Source organism: Phycodurus eques, chromosome 8 (assembly GCF_024500275.1).
Source record: "Phycodurus eques isolate BA_2022a chromosome 8, UOR_Pequ_1.1, whole genome shotgun sequence".
NCBI classification, from domain to species: domain Eukaryota; kingdom Metazoa; phylum Chordata; class Actinopteri; order Syngnathiformes; family Syngnathidae; genus Phycodurus; species Phycodurus eques.
In genome coordinates, this window is record NC_084532.1 from 6,633,767 (window position 1) to 6,657,083 (window position 23,317).

Consider the following 23,317-nt stretch of genomic DNA (forward strand, 5'->3'; position numbering starts at 1 on the left):
GACTAAATCGAAAGCATGGCAATGCTGGGAATGATGACCCTTGGTTGACAACATGGCATAAACCATGTGACGTGAATTCAACCAACGGCAGAGCAGTGCAGTGAGATCCAAAAGTGTCCAGATTTTGTTTTCTATGGCATTAGTTCAGGTGTACCCCACCTCTCACTCAAAGTCAGCTGGGATAGGTTCCAGCTTGATCAAGACCCTCGTGAGGACAAGCGGTATAGAAAATGGATGGATGGAATTGAGGTCAGACCTACTAAATGCATTATGGTCTAATGCTCAGACCCAAAGTTAAGTTGTCAGAAGAGGAACTACATAAACAATTGCAGAAATAAACTTTATTTGTTTGTCCTTGTTTATTTATGGATGACTGTTTCGATATTGTTAAACAGCAGGCTGACATGAAATGAGTCATCAAAATCCACAAATCGTCTGACCCATTTCTGCCAGTATGCGAATTTAGCAAAAGCAATAACCTTGAAGTCCCATCAGCCTGTCTTTTTATGTCTATGTATTTCTCTCATTATGGGTAACAGGGCGCCAGAAATGAGGGTCAGCGTAAGAGAGGCCAACTAGAACAGCTCTCAGACGTCCCCATAAATCCTGTACAAATACCATACAATACAAATACTACACTCGGAAGATACTGGACCCACAGTTGTTCTTATTTTTAATCATTGGCAATCCCACTGCTGTGAGACAAGGATTATATTTCGCTCTTTCCATCGTATTGTGTTCATAAAAGAACACCCTAAAACTATATTTTATGTTATAAAATGTGTTCTTCCCCCAGATCGTGTGTGAATGCTGAAAAATGCTGTCACTAAGATGTAGTGCCACGAAAATGAATTGAGGACTTGACATCAGAGCAATTTCCAGCCACCATGCAAGAAATTATGTCAGCGCAATCTGATTTGATGCCTAATAAGTGTCATGATCATCTAGTGGTGCCATGATAACCTTGTTTATTGACAATAGCAGCTTTCAAACTGGCTTTGTTTGAAGTGGTCATTCACAAAGCTGTTACAACTCTGTGCGTTGAGATAATTAGATGCAACGACGACGATGGCGCGGCAGCGAACAGCAACTTCACAGTAAAAAGGCAGAAAAAAAGGCAGAAAGTTAAATACAGTGGTGGGATAAAGTGTTTGCTCCCTTTCTGATTTCTGAGCATGTTTTTTTTTACACATAAATGTTTCCTATCATCAAACAAATATAAGTCACACAACATAAGTAAACACAAAATGCAGTTTTTAAATGAAAGGTTTTTATTATTAAGGAAGAAGAAAAAATTCAAACCTACATGGCCCTGTGTGAAAAGGTGCTTGCCCCCCTAAATCTAATAACTGGTTGAGCCATCCTTAGGAGCAACAACTGCAATCAAGCGTTTGCAATAACTTGCAATGAGTCACTTACAGAGCTTGTGGAGGAATTTTGGCCCACTCATCTTTGCAGAATTGTTGTAAATCAGCCACATTGGATAGTTTTCAAGCATGAACCGCCTTTTTTAAGGTCATGCCACAACATCTCAATAGGGTTTAGGTCAGGACTTTGACTCGGCCAATCCAAAGTCTTCATTTTGGGTTTTTTCAGTCATTCAGAGGCGGACTTTTTGGAATTTTTTGGATCATTGTCCCGCTGCAAATTTATTTTTCCCTTAATCATAAAAACCTTTATTTAAAAACTGCATTTTGTGTTTACTTGTGTCGTCTTTGAATAATATTGACATTTGTTTGATGATGGGAAACATTTAAGTGTGACAAACATGCAAAAAAAAAAAAAAAAAAAGAAGAAGAAATCAGGAAGGGGGACAAACATTTTTTTACACCATTGTAAAATGGTAGCTCAAAAGTCGAACGCTTCGATGGTCAAAGAGTAAGAATTCCACCTATGTTTTCGGACAAATATATGGCACAAAACCCGGTGGTTAAACCATAATCATGTGTAAAGAAGAAATATAAACATCTGAAGTCACAGACTGACATTGCGAGACTCCAGCATGTCCCAGTAGGCTGTTTCACACAGACAAATTCACACTGCAAAATTGACACATCAGAGCGATAACTGAACATTCGGAATTGATCTGCCTTCGCCTACAGAAACAAGCAAATCAAGATATTGCGCAACTGTGTACAGCATAACACAACCGGTTCATTAGATGTCTAAAGAGGGCAGAAGCAGCAAAGTAGACAATACTTGTTGGACTGTGACAATTGCTTTCAACGCAATTGGTAGAAGTGAAGTGTTGGGTGTTAAATGTAAAGGTCAGCCTCAATCCTCATTGCAGAAAATCCCTGGGTAAAATTCATCATCCCCGACATGGAAACCAGCCGGCTTGTGGCATGTAGTGTGAAACGGGCTAATTCTCCATGGTGTACCCCTGATCAAATTTGGAGATTTCTGTGTACTTCAGTCAGAAACAGTAAGAATTTGGATAGCAACTACATAGTTCATCAGTCCTGCACAAGTTGCATGTTTTTTTTTTTGTTTCTTTCTCCAAATCCGTGTATAATGTACATGGCAAGGCAATCACACACCATAAAAAAAAAAGTCAGCATTTCTTGTTTATGTTGTTGTATAACGTAATATTAATTTTAGTGATTGACCGTTAGGATTCACTAAATAATATGAACAATGAAACCAATGAGCTTTTAATATCGTTTGGCATGGAGTCGAAATGAATGAATATCTCCTATACGCAATAACGAAAAAGGCCACTGTTCATATGATCTTAAAAATGAAATGACTATTCGAGCATGATTTTTTTTTGGCTAGGTTTAGCTTTGCTGCTGTGTGGCAGCCAGGAGAGGGTTGCCCCAGCATCTTCCATATAGCACTTGCATAACACTTACCGACATCTCGGTCGCTTACTCACATTTAAGCCTCACGGCTTAAGGTGCATGTCGTGAGGAAACCGTTTGGTCGAGACTGGCGAACGAGTTCGTTTCGTTAACGTTTGAGCTAAACGGGACGATTCTGCGGTGGTAACTAATAACAGGTCAATTCAGTACTGTGGGTCAAGCCGAATTTCGTTAAACAGCTCACCGAGAAGACTCCTCGGAGAATCCGCCGTCCAAGAGTCTGACTTTACAGAAGAGGACCCCATTGACAAATGGAACCGACGAGAGCTCGTCCAGCTCAAAATCCACTTTGAATTTGAATTTCTTCTTTTTCATCATCATTAAATCCATAAACGGCTTCGGCAGTCTTGAGATGGACGTTCAATGTCGTCGAGCGTCCATTGGGCATCCGTAGCCACCGACACAGTGATGTGTTGTGGGAGGAGGATGGGGAAGCTTCTCAGCGCTCACGAACGCTCGTCAGCGGCCTACAAGTTGCACACAAAGCACTTCCAATTGATTTTTCAAAATAAAATGCTTACTGGAATAACATACTTTGAAATGAATACTGAACCTCCCGTCAGTGTCACTCAGGATCGGTCGTTATTTACTTTACTGTAAAATATTTTTTTATACAGTTGTAGTATATCTACGGAAGCGTATTGCATTCACGTGGATTTAAAAAAAAAAAAACTCCTGTTTTTCTGAGTAGTGTTTTTGAGGGCTTTGTTTTTTTGCATATTTTTTTTCTGTTTTTCTGACTAATTATTTTTCTCAGTTTTGTATGTCTAAGCCCCTGTTTTATGACTATTCCCCCCCCCCCTTTTTTTATGACTATTTTTTACGTTTTTCTGACTAATTTTTTTTTCAGTGACTAATAACAATACCAAATTACTCAGAAAAACAGGGGGGGGGGGGAATTAGACAGTGAAACAAACAAAAAAAATACTCAGAAAAACAGAAAAATATATACAAAAAAACAAAGCCCTCCAAAAAATTACTCAGAAAAGCAGGAGTTGTTTCCCCCCCCAAGTGAATGCAATATGCTTCCGTATATATCACGTCAGGATGGGCATCCGGCCTAATAACTGCCAAACAATCGTGAGTGGCTCGCTGTGGCGAACCCTGACAGGAAACGCTTTTTTTAATGTTGATGTTTAGTTTGTGCGTCACAATATACAATGCAAAGAATTATAATGAACATATAGAAATAAAACGCCTGAACTACTATGCACAATACACAGCAAATGTAAAATAAATGAAATGAAAACTGCTAATATAGGGAGACAGAACTTTATTAAGACAATAAAATCAACAATGTTCAATCAGCCAGTACAGAGAAATTACAGATAATAAATTGGGATTTCTCAAACTATAGCCTACTACAATGGAACGAGTATGCTTTGTATATATAAATGGCACAAGTACATATTGTGTGCATTTAAAAAAAAAAAAAAAAAAAAAAAGTTGAACGTTAACGCCGCCTTAGCCTTTATTTTGGATGTGACCGACTCAACGGATGTGCAGCCTGGTGTCCCTAAACTTGATATGAGCAGTCGGCCACTTCCCTCTGTCTCTCTGGTGGGTTCGTGAGAGCAACAGCTGCCCTCAAGACAAAGTCAAAACAGCTGGACTCAACAGCAGTTGTGCATCGCATTTTGTGCCACGCTACGGTAGAACTTAGGTCCCTCTATCACATTTTGGCGCCGTCGATGACTAAAAGTGCGATAGTAAGTCATTTAAAAAAACATAAAAAAAATAAAAACAAAAATTTTAAAAAAATGCAATGAAGGGTTTCTAATTGAATATAAAGAAGCCTCGAAGCAGTAAGACGGCAGTGTTGTTTATGATGAAGGGTGTGTCTGGCTCATGTGCGTGGACGAGCACAAAAAAAAAAAAGAAGGGAGGCGGTCTCTCAGGCAAAGTCAGCCACGCGCTCCTTCCCAAAGAAAAGCGATTTGATGATCTACTTCATGCAAGCGTCTCCCCGGTCGACGTGTGTTGTCTTCGCTGCGACATTGCGGAAATCCCACGGAGCCGAAACCAGCAGCGGCGAGCCCAGGAGTGCATTTTCTTCCACCATGTACCAAATGGTTCGAAATCTGTTTTTTACCGACTGCCGGTGCGCATCGGATGCTTCCAAAAGTTACGAGGAGCTGTTCGCCAAACTCGACACGAACAAGGATGGGAAAGTGGATGTGTCGGAGCTGAAGGCAGGCCTGGCTGCCATGGGCATCCGGACCCGGAAAGGAGCGGCTCGGGTAACCAATAACCTGCCATAAACGCTGCACAATATGACATACTGTTGAGTACCGGCCTCGGGTGCAGTCGCTGTCATTCGATATTGTGTGGACGCAATGAAAACGAGGGCCCACCCACGTACTCTCTCTGTAATCTCTTAGAAGAAGGACAAATGTCGTGTTCTCTTGCAGTTTCCTTATGCAGAGTGTACATGTACTGATAAGAGTTCCTACGCTGATTTGTACGCAAGTCTCTTCCTAACCTACACAACTACATTAGTATGCAATAAAAGAATATGATATAGTCAGTAGTCAAATGAAACATACTAATTACGGTACTTTAGCCTGCCATCTTATGCCAAGTGAAGACATATTCTTATGCCACTGTCGTAACTAATTTGTTCATTGCATGCCATTCGGAACCTCAAGGCCCGGGGGCCAACTCTGGCCCGCCAACTCATTTTATGTGGCCCGCGAAAGCAAATCTTCTGTGTCAACTTTGGAGGTTGACACAGATGATTCTTGCTCAAATTCTCATATACAATAAATAGTATTGTTGAGCTATTGCAAGCATTTTCTGTTCACAGTAACTGAGTTGAATAAACTATTACCCTTGAATTCTGATTTCAAAACTAGGTATCCATCAATTTGTTGTGTGTATGTAATAGTATTACGAGGCACCTAAACAGTTATATGGTTTCACAGTCAACGGCGCTCTGAGGGAAACCGTGACTACGATGTGGCCCGCAGGGAGGACACGCAAACTCCTCATAACCTCATAACTGTGAGGCCGACGTGTTAAACAGTTGGCCACACACTGTGCCACACGGAGTTTTCACAAAAGTCCGAATGCGCAGTATTATCGAACTAACTGGGTATTTCTATGAAAAAGACTTCCATGCCATAAATATAAACAATCCAATTGTTAAAAGTAAGTGTGGTGGTCACTGAGCATGCCTTCTTGTGCCGCGGACGTGACGACGTATTCCGTTTGTGTTCCTCAATATGTCAGGATGTAAACAAAGACAACCTCAAATAAGAGGATCATTGGATCCTCTTATTTGAGGTTGCACAACATGCTAGCAATTTGACAAATATTAGAATGTTCTGGGCACAGACACAAGCTAACTTTGCTCAGCTATATGGAGGAGTGTGTGTGTGTCTTGTGTCTTTTTGCTGAGACCTTTGTTTAATAATCATGCAAGTTTTCATCACAAGTTTCCTTTGAGCGTCAATTTATACAGAGATGAACTCTTTCTTTGTTCCCAGGGCCATTTTTATGGGTTCATTGAGTTTTCAATTAAATTATGGAGCCATAATGGACATAGGGGAAAATATGAGCCAAGACTCAAACTTTTGACTCTGAGGCAGAACTAACAACATGTTCCACCGTGCTTTCCTGACTGGGAAGGGGAACTGTATTAGAAGGGAACTGTATTAGAAATACAGTTCCCTCCAGTAGAAGAAGCTGCATAAACCAAAGAAGAAGAAATACTTCTTCCTCCAGTGCAGTTAAATTCAGCGGGGGGCTGGTGGGCCACCTCCAGTTCCTTGAGCGTGCCTGTTGTATGCGGAGATTTAAATGTATTTTTTCGAGTGTATCCATTTGTACTTCAGCGCAGTGGAGCTATGTGTACACCTCCTAGGACTATACTTTGGCCAATAGCAAAGTTTCACCAAGTTCTTAATCATGTTATTAAATCTAGTGTGTGTGGTAGCATATTCATTTGTGACAGGTGAAGCTAATTGAGTTTAATAATCTAAAGCTTAGGTAGGCAGTAGGCACTCGGGATGGGCATCGAGAATTGAGACCCGAATGGAACCGGGACTAACATTCCGGTTCTCCCGGAACCGTTCAAATTTAAACATTTCGGCTCCCGGTTTCGATGCCCAGTCCTCCAGCCTCGAAGAAGAAGTGGCGAAAAGCAACGAAGAAGCGGCATAAACCAAAGAAGAAGAAGGCGCACGATGCTGTGCTTGTGCCCAACGGCAGCGGCGGCGAACAAAAGTGTGTCTTAACTTTGTTAAAATGAATGACCAGTCGACTCAGTGCAACACTTGGAATAAGATTATATTGTGCAAAGGAGATTTTCCCAATGTGTAGCGTCTGAGGCTGCAAGCTTAAAACAGGAAGTCAAGTTAAAGCTTGCACATACAAACTATTTGACGTGATAAAACAGTCCCAAAATAACTATTTTAACAATGCTATATTTAACCTTTAGCTGAAACATTAAATTAATGAATATTAAGTCAATTGGGTTAGTTCCACACACATTGCCTTTTAGTTCGTAGGTTTGATATTGATACTGGCTATAAAGAACCCAGAGTCATGTTCATTTTAGTCTGTATTGCGGGCTGCTAAGAAAATGGATGTTCATAATTTGGACATCCTTTATTTAAACCATGCAGACCTTTTTGCCACCTCTTAAAAGAATCTGAACCGAGAATTGTTTGGAACTGGAATCGAAATGAGGAACCGGTATCGGGACAGGAATTGCTCAAATTCAAAGGATGCCCAATCCCATCGATATCATATGTTGATGTATCTTTGAGATTGAGATTTAGAGTAATTTCCAATTTTAGGCTGTAGTAAATCATCTATTTTTAGTTTAACGGTGTTTGATGTTATTTTTTTGGCAGTTGAAGTTTTGTCAGCATGTTCAATGACACTGAAACCTAATCGATAAATACCGGTACTGCCCTATTCCAACAATAATTTCTGTTTTCTTTAGAAAATTGTTTCATCTGGAGACCAGAACCAAGATGAAGGGCTCGACTTCAACGAGTTCTCCAAGTACCTGAAGGAACACGAGAAGAAGTTACAACTGACCTTCAAGAGCTTAGACAAAAACAATGATGGTAAAGTAAATGTTTTCAAACAAGGATTATCATGCATCAGTAAAAATGCCATGATTTGGGTGGTGGATTTATTTTTTTAATTACAACCCCAATTCCAATGATGTTGGGACGTTGTGTTAAACATAAATTAAAACAATACAATGATGTGCAAATCATGTTAAACCTATATTTAATTGAATACACTACAAGATATACAAGATATTTAATGTTCAAACTGATAAACGTTATTGTTTTTAGCAAATAATCATTAACTTAGAATTCTATGGCTGCAACACATTCCAAAAAAGCTGGGACAGGGTCATGTTTACCACTGCGTTACATCACCTTTTCTTTTAACAACATTCAATAAACATTTGCGAACTGAGGACACTAATTGTTGAAGCTTTGTAGGTGGAATACTTTCCCATACTTGCTTGATGTACAGCTTCAGCTGTTCAAAAATCCGTGGTTTCCCTTGTCGTATTTTACGCTTCATAATGCGCCACACATTTTCAATGGGAGACAGGTCTGGACTGCAGGCAGGCCAGTCTAGTACCCGCACTCTTTTACTACGAAGTCACGCAGTTGTAACACGTGGAGAATGTGGTATGACATTGTCTTGCTGAAATAAATAGGAGTGTCCATGAAAAAGACGTTGCTTGGATGGCAGCACATGTTTCTCCAAAACCTGTATGTACTTTTCAGTAATGGTGCCATCACTGATGTGTAAGTTACCCATGCCATTGCCACTAACACAGCCCCATACCATTACAGATACCGCATTTTGAACTTTGCGTCCATAACAGTCCGGATAGTTCTTTTCCTCTTTGGCCCGGAGGACACGACGTCCACAATTTCCAAAAACAATTTGAAATGTGGACTCGTCGGATCACAGAACACTTTTCCACTTTGCATCAGTCCATCTTAGATGAGCTCGGTCGGGCCCAGAGAAGCCGGCGGCGTTTCTGGGTGTTGTTGATAAATGGCTTTTGGTTTGCATAGTAGAGTTTCAAGCGGCACTTACGGATGTTCGGACGAACTGTATTGACTGACGTTGGTTTTCTGACGTGTTCCTGAGCCCATGTGGCGATATCCTTTACACATTGATGTCGGTTTTTGATGCAGTCCCACCTGAGGGAATCGAAGGTCACGGGCATCCAATGTTGGTTTTCGGCCTTGCCGCTTACATGCAGTGATTTCTCCAGATTCTCTGAGCCTTTTGATAATATTATGGACCGTAGATGATGAAATCCCTAAAGTCCTTGCAATTGTACATTGAGGATTAACCCAGTTTTTTGGAACGTGTTGCAGCCATACATTTCTAAGTTAATGATTATTTGCTAAAAACAATAAATTTATCAGTTTGAACATTAAATATCTTGTCTTTGTAGTGTATTCAATTAAATATAGGTTGAACATGATTTGCAAATTATTGTATTCTGCTTTTATTTATGTTTAACACAACATCCCAACTTCATTGGAATTGGGGTTGTATATTTATTATTTGTGTTTGTTTTTCTTTTGAACAGGTCAAATAGACTTCATGGAGATCAAGCAGTCCCTTGCAGATCTTGGGCTGGACATCGGCAAAAAGGAAGCAGAGAAGATCCTTCAGAGGTATTTTTTAGTGTTCCCAATTAATCTCAGTGATGCTGGACATTGCATGGTTCAAATGTCACAATTATGCTCTCAAGTAGCACAATTCAGATAGTGTCATGGAAGTGTAAATTGAAAAAAAATATGCTGCAATCTTTGTTTATTGTTTACTTCCGTGTTGTTACAGCCTGGTGTTGATGTTTGTGTAGTTAGTTACATACAATTTGGGCATCTGCAAATGTAGGTTGTTCCATGTGTTCCGAGAATGTAAACGCAGTCATATCAGATATGTGCCACTTGAAATGTAGACATAAATAGACAATAAAAAAAATTCAACATTTTTTATATATATATATATATATATATATATATATATTGGAATTGGGCTCCAGAGACCTGCAGTGTAAATAAATTACTTTTAATGAATGATTTTTATGCTGAGGCTCTTTTTAACTAAGGGACTGGTATGACTAATTTGACTGGGAAATTAGCTGACTACAAAGATGGTTTTAGATCTGGTTGGTGTTAGAAACAGCATTTCAACTTCAAAAACATGATAGTGTTAAGTACAGTTAGACTTGGGCATCGAGAATCGAGAACTGATTGGAACCGGGGCTAAAATTCCGGTACTCTTGGAATCGTTCAAATTGAAAAAAAAATGGTTCCCACTATCAATGCCTACAATTGGCTGACCCCGAAGAAGAAAGAAAAACGAAAGAAGAAAAGCCAAAGAAGAACCGGCGATATCAATTATAGACACAACCGCGAGTTCTTTGGCAAGGCGTCTTCATTCAATCGACAACAAAAAGAGCTTCTAAAATTAGTAGTAACAATTGCTAGTACTGAAGTACTTAAAATGCACGAACGGTGCATAAGTAGCCATGTGGCTCTTTTGTAACTGATATCCGTATAACGGGAACAAGCTTGGCTTTGCGGATGTACAGTCCATTAAGAAACTTCACGAAGCTTTTAGCTCAGTGGTCAGCGTTCTCATCTCCCAATGCAAGACAGTGCCGGCGTGGAATCGATCACCCTTTGGGGGGTTGACAGCGAGCAGAAAAATGTCACTGGTTACACCTGATTGACCAACTCTCGTAAAATCACACCCCCAACACTGAGTACTCTGTAGTTCATACAAAGAAGAAGACGCTCCTCATGGAATGTTGGAATGTTTGGCTGATGCCGTTGTGTGGGTCAATGTCATGCTGACTTCAAATTTATCCTGCGGACCGGACGAAATTGCTGCGTGGGCCGGAAGCGGCCCGCGGGCCGGGAGCTTGACATGTCTGGTTTAATGGTATGATATCACTTTCCAAACTTTTCCTACTGGATCATGTAAGTACCTACTTCCTGGAATGCCTACCTTCCATAATGAGTGCTGATGGAAAACAGGTTCTGGCACTCATGCCGTGACGTACAAGGAACCTCAAAGCCAGACATGAAAGACATGAATCCCTTCATTTTCTTTGTACCAATTATCAGTTCAGGGTCGCAGGGAGCTGTAGCCTATCCCAGGTAACTTTGGACTAAAGACAAACTATGTACAGACTGGTAACAAATCAATCCCATATTGATAGAGACAAACCATGCACACTCACATTCACACTGTCACAAGTCAGGCGAGTGAACCAAATAAGAAACACACACACACACAATATTAACTAATATAAACGAACAAAAGAGATTTCCACATCACTTACCACTATTGTTTGACGACCACCTTTTTTTCTTTTACACATGCGGTACTAAACACATTTTACTATTCATCATATTTAATTTTAATCGCAAATGTTAAAAGGTATAATTCACAACTTTCTTTGTTTAAAAAAGACATTCTCACCCAAGCCACTACTAGAGAAGGTTGACACAATGGTGATTAAGCCATTCAGCTCCTCTAATATCTTGCTGTATTTGTCGGTATCTTATCTTTTATATCTAGTGAATGCCCTATTCATTTCCCATGCTGGCCCAGTTGGTGGCGCTCTGCAAATGATGCATGTCCTTCAAAACATAGTAACATTGCTGTAGAATCACATTTAAGGGGCATACCATGCATTGCCTACATCATATCGAAACGCTCTGTTTTGTTGTTGTCATGCGGAATTCGAGCTTGGGGGGGGGCGGGGGTCGCCAAAAGTTACATACTATAGCTATAAGTCTCGATCGTTTCTGTCTTTTTGTACAGTATTGATGGAGATGGCACCATGACTGTGGACTGGAATGAATGGAGGGAGCATTTCCTATTAACCACAGCTACCAACCTTGAGGAGATTGTCCGATATTGGAAACACACGACGGTATGTCGGAAGCCTGTCACCAGTCACAATTCCAGCTTGATGACGATGTCTACACACCCAAAGAACTAGTAATGTATTTTATTTTGCCCAAAAAATGTAAAACAGAGTCACGTCTTAATTCAGTGCTCTTTAAATCGCGAAATATAATATAAAGTCTTAAATATCTAATGTATTGTCGTATAATGCTGAATTTTTTTCAATAACCAGAATATGACTAGAGTCTCATTCTCAGAGGAGAGGTGTTCTCGCAAGAAATTTAGTTGGGAATTACATGGGAAACTATGCACTGTGACTACATTATTGTCAAACAAGAGCCCCGCAGCAACACATTCCAAAATTATGGCAGACATACTCAGATATGCAATGAATATGGTGGAATTGCAAACATTTGGCATTATTTCAAAATGGTCAAGTCAGGGGTTAGGGTATGTTATTGTTCTAACATTCATAAGTAAAACAACAGGGCCCAAAAATCGCTTTTCAAATTAAGAACACAGTATTTGAAACCCCTCAGAAAAAATAATTTGGGTTTTTGGATATTCATAAATAGCTCTTGACTTCTCTGTTGCATGCCTGAAACGTAGCCAATTCTTGTCAATGGCTTAGCGCTCGGTTTGGCTGCCACTGCTCAATGGCACAACTTTAAATAACAGCGTGGTTGCTAAACTTGGCAGAGGTAAGATAATTTAAATCTGACCTGAGGGATTAGGTTGTCAGTTGGATTGGGACAGAACAACAGAGATGAAGTGAGTCTAGATCGGGACAGGCCAAGGGGTGATTGTGTTGAGACTGAAGCAGAGTTGGGGGCATCATCAGACACGACAGCATGCAATCACCTTCACTATTCATGCAAGAGAATTGGTATTCCTCTCTTTCGGAAGCACTTTATCTGACCAGGGTCCTAAATTTAGTAGTGTGAAGGATCCAGACCAGTTTTTGAAGGGACTGTGGCTCGGTAGTGTATTATAACATTTGGGATGACAATGGCTCTGCTGCAGCCTCACCAGCAGCAGCAGCCACAACAGAGGAACCATTTTTTTCTAGACTTTGATGATGACGGGACCGTTTATGAGGTGGAGGTGGATATGGTAGGTTCTTGAACTTGACATACTTGTCTTGGTGTTTGGTGTTCCTGGTATGTGTATATACCATTTATTAAAGTGGTTGGTGGTACTCCTAATTTTCACTGAATATTGCATAAATAATGTGTTCATTCACATTTCCTTGAGTTTTAGGTCCTTTGTGCAAGAAAAACTTGTTCATTAACAACATAAACCACATTGCCGTGTGATCAGACGGAAATCTGAATGTGGATTCTTTGTCATTTCCTTAATTACAATGAAAAAAGGTTGAGTCCTTTAGCTGAAGTTTTCTTAAAGTTATGCAACTTTTTTCAGATGAAGTTAAGGCTTTTTGGAGACATTTTGCTAGTCCTGTTGAAGTTGTTAGTGACAGGGGTTTTGAAACATTACAATTAAGTGAAATACATAAAATATGCACCCTTGTTTTAAAAACATAGACTGCAAACATCCAGGGAAAGTGACTCTCGCAGTAATAATAAAAATAATATCAACAATTAGGAGTCAGTAAATAGATCATCTTAAAGACGATTGAAGGTGTTCCGGCTTTAATTTTATATATCCTTACGGACTTTAAGGGATATTTAATATTTATTAAATGTGGAAGATGCAAGTTAGAGGTGCATTCATTTAACAATATCTTTATGATTTATTGTGGTTACAGTTTGCAGTGTTGTATGTGTTGCATCATACTGAGAGATGCTTGTCTTATTTTGGATCCCTCATTTTGCCACATGAGGGTGTCAACATATTAGAAACCTGCACAACTTGGGAAAGTCGACGCCTCTGTAAACTCCAACCACAATAATAAACTGTTCAATGAACGGCCCTCTGACAATGTCAAGCATTATTCTCTTTGTAGAATGATGTCATTCATACACAGCTCTTGTATTGACAGGCCTGGAGTTTGTATTGTGGTGGTTGCTCAATGTATATTTAAAAAAAAAAAAAAAAAAAAAAAAAAGTGAAAGCCTGTCTTAAGAGCACCTTTATGAAGAGAATTCCAGTTTGTAGTTGTAAGTACATTTTTATCGCCACAGTAACGTGTTAATTTGTCCCCTTATAACTGAAATGTGTATCAAATATTTCACTTTAAATGTACTGTCTTGAGTTTCCATGATGAAGTTTGCTTATTGCGTTAAAAAAGGGAAATTATATGTTTTTGTAATTCAATTATACATGCAATTGCATTGTGTCCAGGTGTTGGACATTGGTGACAGCCTCACCATCCCAGATGAGTTTACGGAAGAGGAGAAGACCACAGGTTTGTGGTGGAAGCAGCTGTCTGCGGGGGCCATGGCCGGGGCAGTGTCCCGTACAGGAACTGCCCCACTGGACAGAATGAAGGTCTTCATGCAGGTGTGCCTACACGTTTGTTGTTCAAACTTGGGATTCATTTTATTTTCAGGTAATCTTTTCACACCCGGCATGAATATTCAAAGTGACTCTTAATTTACAGGTCCACGCTTCCAAGAGCAACCAAATCAACTTGGTCAGTGGTTTCAAGCAAATGTTGAAAGAAGGAGGCTTGGCGTCTTTGTGGCGAGGAAATGGCATTAATGTCCTGAAGATTGCCCCAGAGACTGCCATTAAATTCACGGCCTATGAGAAGGTAATGAATTAATCAATTTATAGTTTTTCCAATTGGGTTTGAGTGTTTGTAAGAGTAGTGATCGTTGTTCTTGGAGCAATTTTCTCTGTTCGGCATTGCCACACAAGCAGAATTGTGATGTACAGACCGTAGCAAGGGAAAAAAAAAAAAGTGATACTGAAGAATTTCTCAAAAGTGTCAACTTTACAAAAAGTAGTATATGATCAGATTTCCTTGATGGTTGACATTTCAGACTACAGTTCCTTCCTGAACTGACCAGTTGACACCTTTTGACACCCTCCCCCCTTTTTGGTTCAAAAGATTACTGAAACAAATATTGGGAGGGTGCCACAGAAACCGTTTCCACCAGGCAAAGCAAACGGAAAAGACTTATTATCTCAGCAGCAGCTGAGTTTGGATGTTCTTCCCTTGCCTACATGAGTTTTGCCACAAACCTAATTCTTAGATTAACTGAAGATTCTAAATTGTCTACACAAGTGGTAAATAGATGCTACCTCAGCTTTCTACAGGGGAAGCATCCTAATTGTCAACATCCTGATCAAGAGGATCCAGAAGGAGGTTGTTAACTTCTTCTGGCTAAAAAACTGCATCCCACAGTCGCAGCTGCGTCTCATTTCATGGACATCGCATCACGCCTCTTAGCCTTCTGATTCCAAGTGGAGCAGAAGCTTCTGCACATCGTGGGACTGCCATGGACGGACACCGGCTGTGTTCTGCTAAGGGTGTCTCCGACCGATATTTGTTCCTTCTCAAGTTGGATGCTCTGTCAGGACAAACACTGTTCGATCACTTCGTGCTGGAGACGGGTTATGTTCTTAAGGAGGACACCGCTACCGCTACTGGAATGTGGATACTTTCCCTAGGAAGCAGCTCCTCTCATTCTAAATTTTAAACCCGGCCATCCACAAGACCAAGATGAAAGAGGTGGGGGCTGTATCAAACTTGGACACGTGGCTGTCGGACAAAGAACATAGACCCTTTTTGTTAGAATTTGGGGCACTAATGATGTCTTGTTCTGTGATGGATGAATATTTCTTGTGGAATTTATTTCTCTCTCTGCTTGTCTATTTTTTCCAACTTTCTTTGTTTTTCAGGTTTTTATTTTGTTGAAGTTTCCTTTCACTGTCTAATTCTCTGTCTCACTAGTATAAGAAGATGCTGTCCAGCGAACCAGGGAAGATCAAGACACATGAGAGGTTCATTGCAGGATCGCTTGCTGGAGCAACAGCGCAAACAGCCATCTACCCCATGGAGGTGCGCTCTTAAACACACGTACCAGTTATTCTCCAATGTTCTCATAATAATACCAATCTACCAATTATGTGTCTGTGCATTTGAATACAAATGGGCTATTGTTAGTGGTATACTCTAGGTATGATTTTGTTTGATGTTAAAACAGGATTTGACAGTGGTCTAACAAAACAGTAGTGATTTTTTTTTTTTTTTTTTCTTTTTTCTGACTTTCTTCCTTTCATGTTCATCTTAGTGATGGGAACAATCTATTTGCATGTGCTGCTGCTGGACTAACAGAACAGAAAATACTAGTTTCTTAATAGTTTATAAAAAATGTAACAATGACATATTCATACCAGTGATATAAACCACTGCTGGTCTAGAATTGCTCTCATTGCCTCATTGTTGTAACTTTTGAGGCAACAGAGCTATAACTGACAAAAATGAATACCCATGCCAAAATTAGCTTGCCATGTTTCTGTGCCTTATCTCTGGATCCTGCCGTGCTATACTCCGCAGTCTCTACTTTGCTGTGTTTGCTCACAGTCACAAAAGAATTTGGTATAGATCATGTATACACGGATCATAAAGGTGTCTTTCTTTTAACGAAATCTTTTGTCGACATAGGTGATGAAGACCAGGCTAACCCTGAGGAAGACAGGGCAGTACTCGGGAATGTTTGACTGTGCCAAGAAAATCCTGAAAAAGGAAGGCGTTAAGGCATTCTACAAGGGCTATGTTCCTAATATTCTAGGAATCATTCCATATGCTGGGATAGACCTGGCTGTTTATGAGGTGAGCCATCATACCAGCCCGTGTTTTCTTTAAATATCATGACGCTTGTCTGCGTTATTTTCACACGCACCTTTTTAATCATCACTAGAGCTTGAAGAACTTGTGGTTGTCCCGCTATGCCAAAGACACAGCCAACCCGGGTGTGCTGGTGCTGCTGGGCTGTGGTACCATCTCTAGTACTTGTGGCCAGTTGGCCAGCTACCCCTTGGCTCTGGTCCGCACCAGGATGCAGGCACAAGGTTCAAACATCAAAATACCATTCACTATTCAGTCAGATTAGAAATGATAAAGCATATATTTCAAAGTGGTCTTAAAAGAATAAGTAGGTTGCATGAGATAAAAGTAGATGATTCTGATTCTGATGATGTCTATTCCTCTCAGCTTCTCTCGAGGGTGCGGAGCAATTGCACATGAAGCAGATGGTGAAGAAGATTCTAGAGAAAGAAGGATTCTTTGGACTTTACCGTGGCATCTTGCCCAATTTCATGAAGGTGCTGCCAGCCGTCAGCATCAGCTATGTGGTGTATGAATATATGCGGTCAGGCTTGGGTATACAGAAGTAGGACAAACATGTAGCCTGCTGTCATTTTCATGTCTGTCTTCCAACAAATTGGGAAACTATAAAATGCAAAAATAGACTGTGTAAACTGAGGTGACGTAGCCAACACTATATAATCTTGAAATGGCATCCCTTCTATAGTGCAGCTGTTACTGACAGTACACTTTTGGTTTAAAAATGCCATTTTATATTTACGAAATTCATAGTTGATTAACATTTGATTTATATTCACTAAAATTGAACAGCAACAACAAAGAGATGCGATGCTTATTATAATTGCCTTGAAAGAAAAAAAACGTTTTTGTTTTTTAAAATTCTTTAACAAGCAGGGATAAACCGTCCATAAGCGTTTTGATGTTGGTCTCTCTAAAAAAAAAACAAAAAAAAAAAAAACGTTTTTTGTTTAAATTGGGGGGAAAGATTTGAAAAAAAAAAAATTGGTAAGAAATCGGGGGAACAAAACAGCGAACAGGTGAATCCGCGGCTGCCGAACCACAAGGATGCGGGGATCCACTGTAACGTGCATGTTTCTGAAAAGAGTATAAGCAAACTCCACACAGGAAGCCTGGAGTCAAGATTCAAACCCTTCAGAACTGTGAGGCACACTTGCTAATCCCAACGCAAAGATTTTGTATCCACTAAATTCATATACAGTATTTTCAATTGATTAATCGTCACAAACACCAGAGGAACGTGTGCTTACCGTGAAACTTCAGAAAATAAGGGGACACATACAATACATAATTAAATCATAAGTGAAAATTAATATACAATAAAGCCATGATGTAATGTTTTTAATAAATGATTGCACTTCAACACAGAAAGTTACATTATTTAGCTGAGAAACGGACGTTTTTTTTAGCAAGGCAGTTCAGCAGTTGTCTGAATGTTTGATTCATCATATGGAGGCTACTAAATGAGGCAGACCTTTACAAAATTAACATTGTTACATTGACTTGAAACATTTGAGACAATATTCTAATTACAGATGTACAACCATTTGAAGAGTAAATCAAATGATGGCGTTGGAATTAATTGACTGAAAGAGCGCTGCTTCTCTATGGCTACTAAAACGATGCAGGCTTAGAGCACTTCACTTTCATTCTGAAAACTATTCCCACCTCTTTTTATACAGTCTGTGGGTTTCAAGAACCTATTCACGCATAGGCCTTCAAAAATTGGAATGAGTATGAACAACGTTCCCTTTAAGAAATCCATTCATTTTGGCAAACATTTCTAGCCCATTATTAGTCTCAAGGCACAGGTCAGCTTTCATTAAGATGTAATAATTGAAATATACAGTATGTTGTTTACCCTAAGATTCAAGCCTCTTTTTTTTTAAATTGTACACATTTGTTATTCACTGTGTGTTGTCATCTTTTATGAGGGCTCCTTTGAAAATACTTGAGCCATGTGCCTTAGGTTTTTTTTCTACACGTTTGCCTCTCTCTCCATTATTTGATGAATTAGGTGTTTGTGTTTACATTGATTAAAACATTTCAGTACAAACGTGTGGTCATTTCAATGTATTGTAATTACCTGTCTTGAGTAAGTACAGATGGTGTGTGTCAACATTTAGAAGGAAATTGGGATCTGTACTACCAGGATAACTTAGGTCTATATACTTAGCTGACATTTAATAAGATACACACAATTTATGGAGAACTAAGTTGCCTTTTTCAAAGATAGTGATCTTAATTTTGATGAGAAGAGTGATTTATTTAACGATATATCCATTATTGTAGTTGTATTTTGCATTATACCACAGTGCATCAAGACAGTGGAAAGATGGACCTATACAGTAGGTCCAGAAATATTTAGACAGTAACAGTTATCATTTTGCCTTTTATCCATTAATATCAATTTGAAATGATCGTGATTGAAGTGTACTTTTAGATTTAATTAAAGGAGTAATACTGCATTGTGCATTTTTATCCAGAATTTGAAACTGAACCCAGTTGTCTTAATAAGATGTCTGTGACATGCTTTCATCAAAAGGGGTCAGTCTCATTTAAACAAGCCACTCCCCCCTCCCCCTGCCCTCACAACTGTGGGGCCAACGGCAAGTTAAGCTTTAGTTACCATAACAACTTGGGCCGGAGCTGTTTGTTGAGCACCGAGTCTAAAAAGGAAAGTGCAAAGCTCACATAATCCCACAAAAAAAAAAAAAAAATTGTGAAGGCTGAGCAAAGCATCACCAGGGTAGAAAATCAAATCCGTGGGAGTGTCATCCAACTATTAAAAACTAGGGTCATATGTACAACAAATGATTTTGAGACAGAGTTGTCTCAGTAATCCATCCATCCATTTTCTGAGCCGCTTCTCCTCACTGGGATCGCAGGCGTGCTGGAGCCTATCCCAGCTATCTTCGGGCAGGAGGCGGGGTACACCCTGAACTGGTTGCCAGCCAATCGCAGGGCACATAGAAACAAACAACCATTCGCACTCACAGTCATGCCTTCGGGCAATTTAGAGTCTCCAATTAATGCCTGTTTTTGGGATGTGGGAGGAAACCGGAGTGCCCGGAGAAAACCCACGCAGGCACGGGGAGAACATGCAAACTCCACACAGGCGGGGACGGGGATTGAACCCTGCACCTCAGAACTGTGAGGCTGACGCTCTAACCAGTCGTCCACCGTGCCGCCATCTCAGTAATCTATTCTACATAAAAATTCTGTCAATCCAAAATGTAAAATTTTAGCAAAACTTCTAGTCTACACTTCAATTGCATATAGTTTTAGGGTGGTTAAATCAAAATCATAAAAAGTCACACCATGTTCCGTTCTGTTCATGTACACACCTTGTGGACCTGACTGTTTGGTTCAATCTAATAAAAATTGACCGATACAAGTGACAGAATTGATCATTGCGCTTCTACTGGATCTGATTAACCTGCGCAGATGTACCAAATGTTGTAATATTGACATTGTGTCACCACAGAACCCATAAATTGAACATGATTATGAATTAATACTGAAAAGGTTTCACTCAAGCTGATTTTTGTCACTGGGTGCACTTGAGCCCAAAGGCTAAATTTAAGCAGTGATTACTTCAGACGGCACCTTACATAATGTACTTTACCTCACCAGTGTCACTGCTTCCAAGTTGTCTTATCCAGCCTTTGAAGACGTAACACTGACTATATTTGCCAAGTTGTAAACTGTATGAGGATATGATAAATACACAATATAATTAAAGTGTGGATTTGGGTTGGATTCCCAAGTTCCCCCTGAATCTTAAATCTTATTAGGACATTTTGGACAATGTTATGCATTCAACTTTGTGGGAATGGTGTAAGGAAGGTCCCTTTTCTTCCCTGTGGACCACAAAAACATGGTTGGACCTGTCCAATATCAATTTGCTCTGACCTCAAACATGTTAATCGAAAACTCTGCAAGCACTGTGATTTTGTTTCATATTGTATCATAATAGTTGATTTACTAATTGGATTGATTTAATTTCAAATGTGCCCTGCGATTGGCTGGCAACCAGTTCAGGGTGTACCCCGCCTCTCGCCCGATGTTAGCTGGGATGGGCTCAGCTCGCCCGTGAGCCTAGTGAGGATAAGCGGAACGGAAGATGAATGAATAAATAATTTCAAATCCACCATATATCTGAGCAATTAATTTGTCATCATCCAAAACCATCTCAAACCATTTTTAATGTAATTTCTGTGTTCACTCAAAATAAAACAATGACAGCTATCCCCTTTCTGCAAAACATCTATCGTGAACGCTGTCATGAATGCAACAAGACTGTCTATAATCTCTGCATGTTTTCTCACTCTGAAAACAAATTCTTCTCTGGGTAAATTCCATGTGCGATGAGTGTACCAACTAGGGAAAAAAATGCCACCATGGTCAAGATGGCACGCAGGGCTTTAAACCAGCTGGGGTAAGTGGGCAGCAGTGACAGATCATAGTGAAGTGAGATTCCCAATGCCATGATAACCATGGTTGCTGCAGGAACAATGCTGTCGGCCATTAGCATGGTAACCCAGGCTAAGAGTGAAGGAATCACACTGTTGCTCAGGTTAATCCAGTCAGGTTTAGCCGGGCTGCTATCAGGGAGGGCGAACCCCCAACGAGCTCCGCCCAGGAAGGAAACGATGGAGGCGGCGTAGGCCACCTGAGCGTAGGCAAACTCGGGAAGGTAGCTTTCAGTCACGCCCATGAAGAGAGGGGGGGCAACAAAGGGGATCAGTCCGGCAAACCCCAACCACAGAGCTGGTTTGGGACTCTTCCACAAGTCCTTCATGTCATAGCGTAGCAGGTCCAGCTCTCTGGGAGGAGGTTCGGGCTGTAGTCGCTTCTTTAGCCTTATGACAGAAGAATGGAAATATTGATTCCTCGCTGTAAAAGCCAAATTAAATGGGGTCCTCGGAAAGAGGCCACTCCCCATGCAAGCAAGGACGACAGGAGAATACTTTTCCCAGGAAACTTGAGGCCATTCTGTTGACGGCCTGGCCAAGGAGGCCCAGCTGACCAGTTGAGGGTCTGATCCACAATTAGTTACTCTGAGAAGTGACGATGGCCAACATTTTGGTGGGTGTCGTGCCAAGTGCAATAACTGAGAAAAGATATGGACGTCAAATTTTTACTTACATGAGTGTTATACTCATGAGTAAAATAAACAAAGATATGACACCACACGTTGTATTACCTTCTGGGCAGCTACGGTGCTTTTTCTTTTAAATACAACAGAGAGCATCTAAAGAAAGATGTAAAAGGATCACCGATTAGGTTATACACACAAATATGCACAATATAGCTCACATATGAACATTTTTCTTTTTTGGGTATCTCCAAATAAAAAAATAAAGACGTTTATTAAAAGTTAGCAAATAAATTAAAAGTAGGATGCATCTGACAAGTATTTTACATCCATAATAAAAATATTCAAATATTCGCATTTTCCAATTATTCATTGGATATAAATATATAGCTTATAAAAACATTTACAGATTATAAACAACTCGATATTATCAAATACCCTGAGTTTTCTAAACGATTTAACCGTTTTATATTGGTCATTGCAAAGTTAGACAGTATTGATGAATTAGAAAATGGAAAATTACCTCTGAATGAGCTCCAAAACGTCATATTATGACAACCACTAATCGTGTAGTTTCTCAGCTTTCGGTGACCCACAGTAGCGGACACAAATAGCTGCGACGTCAAAATCATCCGTGTCAAACAAGTTGTCGAAAACAATGTTCCCACCAACAGCGAACAAAAATGAACGCCAACTACGATATTTACCTAAGTAGGAATCAAAGTAAAAACTAAGAGACACTACACTAGTTGGTGTATCCAGATTTTTTTTTTAAGGAAAGAAACATTCTTATTTAGTAGTAGTAGTTTTATTTCCATTAAACAGCTTTGGCAGCTTACTGATTTTAAATATTTAATGTGTGATCTACAACGTTTCCCCCATCAAAAACACATCTCAAGTTAAACTAATACAAAAAAAATTAAACTGTCACATAGTTTCGCAACAGTTTATACAATAGCAATTCAATACTAGGCCGATGTGCACTGACATCCCATTAACATAATATATATATAATTAGATTCAATATAAGAGCTGGATGAAACTATTCTTCCAATTGCATTGATAAACGTGCTAATTACTTTTATTGACTATGCAAAAGAGGTATTTATTTAAAAAACAAAGAAGGGAGTAACTGCACTGAATCACTGATATTTTTTTATTTGAATATGAACCAACGTGAGGTAAAATATTTTATTGAAAGCAGTTATAGGTGCTTTGACACAACTAATTGTTTGCCATTGGATGTAAAACACTCACAAGTGAAACAACAATAAAAGAGCACACAAGGGGACAGTCTTACAAAGTTTCCTCCAGTAATCAATAAACTTTAGAATTACTATACTACGTACACTGCCTGGTTGTGATTGTGGCTGGGAGATTCATGCATCTGAAAATATTATTTATTTTCCATTGTTTCAAAAACATATTTATTACATTGAAATTGTACCAATGCATTGCAAATAAGCAATTAAAAATTAAAAAAATATATAGAAAATGAATTTGCAGCTGTTTAAATTGTCTAAGTCTGGGCGCTGTCATTTCAACAGTGTTGTTGAAGCATATACATTACACTGTAATTAAGTAGCTCCTTTTGCCAAAACCTACTCTCTACAAGTAAAATAAATACAAAGGAAAATGCTGCCAAACGTTGAGCTCAGCCACAAGTCCTGT

At 39.6% G+C, this 23,317-nt stretch overlaps 3 protein-coding genes across 4 annotated transcripts in view; 1 reads left to right on the top strand and 2 right to left on the bottom strand.

Moving 5' to 3' along the window:
• Nucleotides 1-3,281, bottom strand: part of fam102bb (family with sequence similarity 102 member Bb) — a 28,280-nt gene extending 24,999 nt beyond the window's left edge. Inside the window, exon 1 of the mRNA XM_061683875.1 lies at nt 3,049-3,281. Coding sequence (XP_061539859.1) covers nt 3,049-3,194 — 146 coding nt within the window. The 5' untranslated portion in view covers nt 3,195-3,281. The remainder of the gene's footprint in view (nt 1-3,048) is intronic.
• A 1,168-nt stretch (nt 3,282-4,449) lies between these two features.
• On the top strand, nt 4,450-18,595 carry LOC133406416 (mitochondrial adenyl nucleotide antiporter SLC25A24-like). The gene is made up of 10 exons (XM_061684020.1): nt 4,450-5,104; nt 7,816-7,942; nt 9,451-9,538; nt 11,703-11,814; nt 14,094-14,252; nt 14,353-14,505; nt 15,652-15,759; nt 16,366-16,533; nt 16,622-16,772; nt 16,915-18,595. Exons 1-10 carry the CDS (start codon nt 4,805-4,807, stop codon nt 17,094-17,096), a joined length of 1,548 nt encoding a protein of 515 aa, XP_061540004.1. The 5' UTR covers nt 4,450-4,804; the 3' UTR covers nt 17,097-18,595.
• Nucleotides 18,596-19,516: 921 nt separating this feature from the next.
• LOC133406417 (transmembrane protein 69-like) lies at nt 19,517-22,261 on the bottom strand. Of its 2 annotated transcripts, XM_061684022.1 has the most exons (4): nt 22,170-22,261; nt 21,755-21,802; nt 21,519-21,661; nt 19,517-21,410 (listed from the first exon to the last, which is right to left on the bottom strand). In XM_061684022.1, exons 2-4 carry the CDS (start codon nt 21,800-21,802, stop codon nt 20,873-20,875), a joined length of 729 nt encoding a protein of 242 aa, XP_061540006.1. In that variant the 5' UTR covers nt 22,170-22,261; the 3' UTR covers nt 19,517-20,872. The 2 variants fall into 2 exon arrangements, with proteins under 2 accessions (XP_061540006.1, XP_061540005.1); XM_061684021.1 differs by having other exon boundaries at nt 19,517-21,661.
• Nucleotides 22,262-23,317: the final 1,056 nt, after the last annotated feature.

Coding starts and splice junctions, on each gene's coding strand:
- LOC133406416 (XM_061684020.1), top strand. CDS start 4,805: ATGATCTACTTCATGCAAGCGTCTCCCCGGTCGACGTGTGTTGTCTTC. Junction 5,105..7,815: donor CCCGGAAAGGAGCGGCTCGG/GTAACCAATAAC, acceptor TGTTTTCTTTAG/AAAATTGTTTCATCTGGAGA. Junction 14,506..15,651: donor AATTCACGGCCTATGAGAAG/GTAATGAATTAA, acceptor CTGTCTCACTAG/TATAAGAAGATGCTGTCCAG.
- LOC133406417 (XM_061684021.1), bottom strand. CDS start 21,802: ATGCTCTCTGTTGTATTTAAAAGAAAAAGCACCGTAGCTGCCCAGAAG. Junction 21,662..21,754: donor GCACCGTAGCTGCCCAGAAG/GTAATACAACGT, acceptor ATCTTTTCTCAG/TTATTGCACTTGGCACGACA.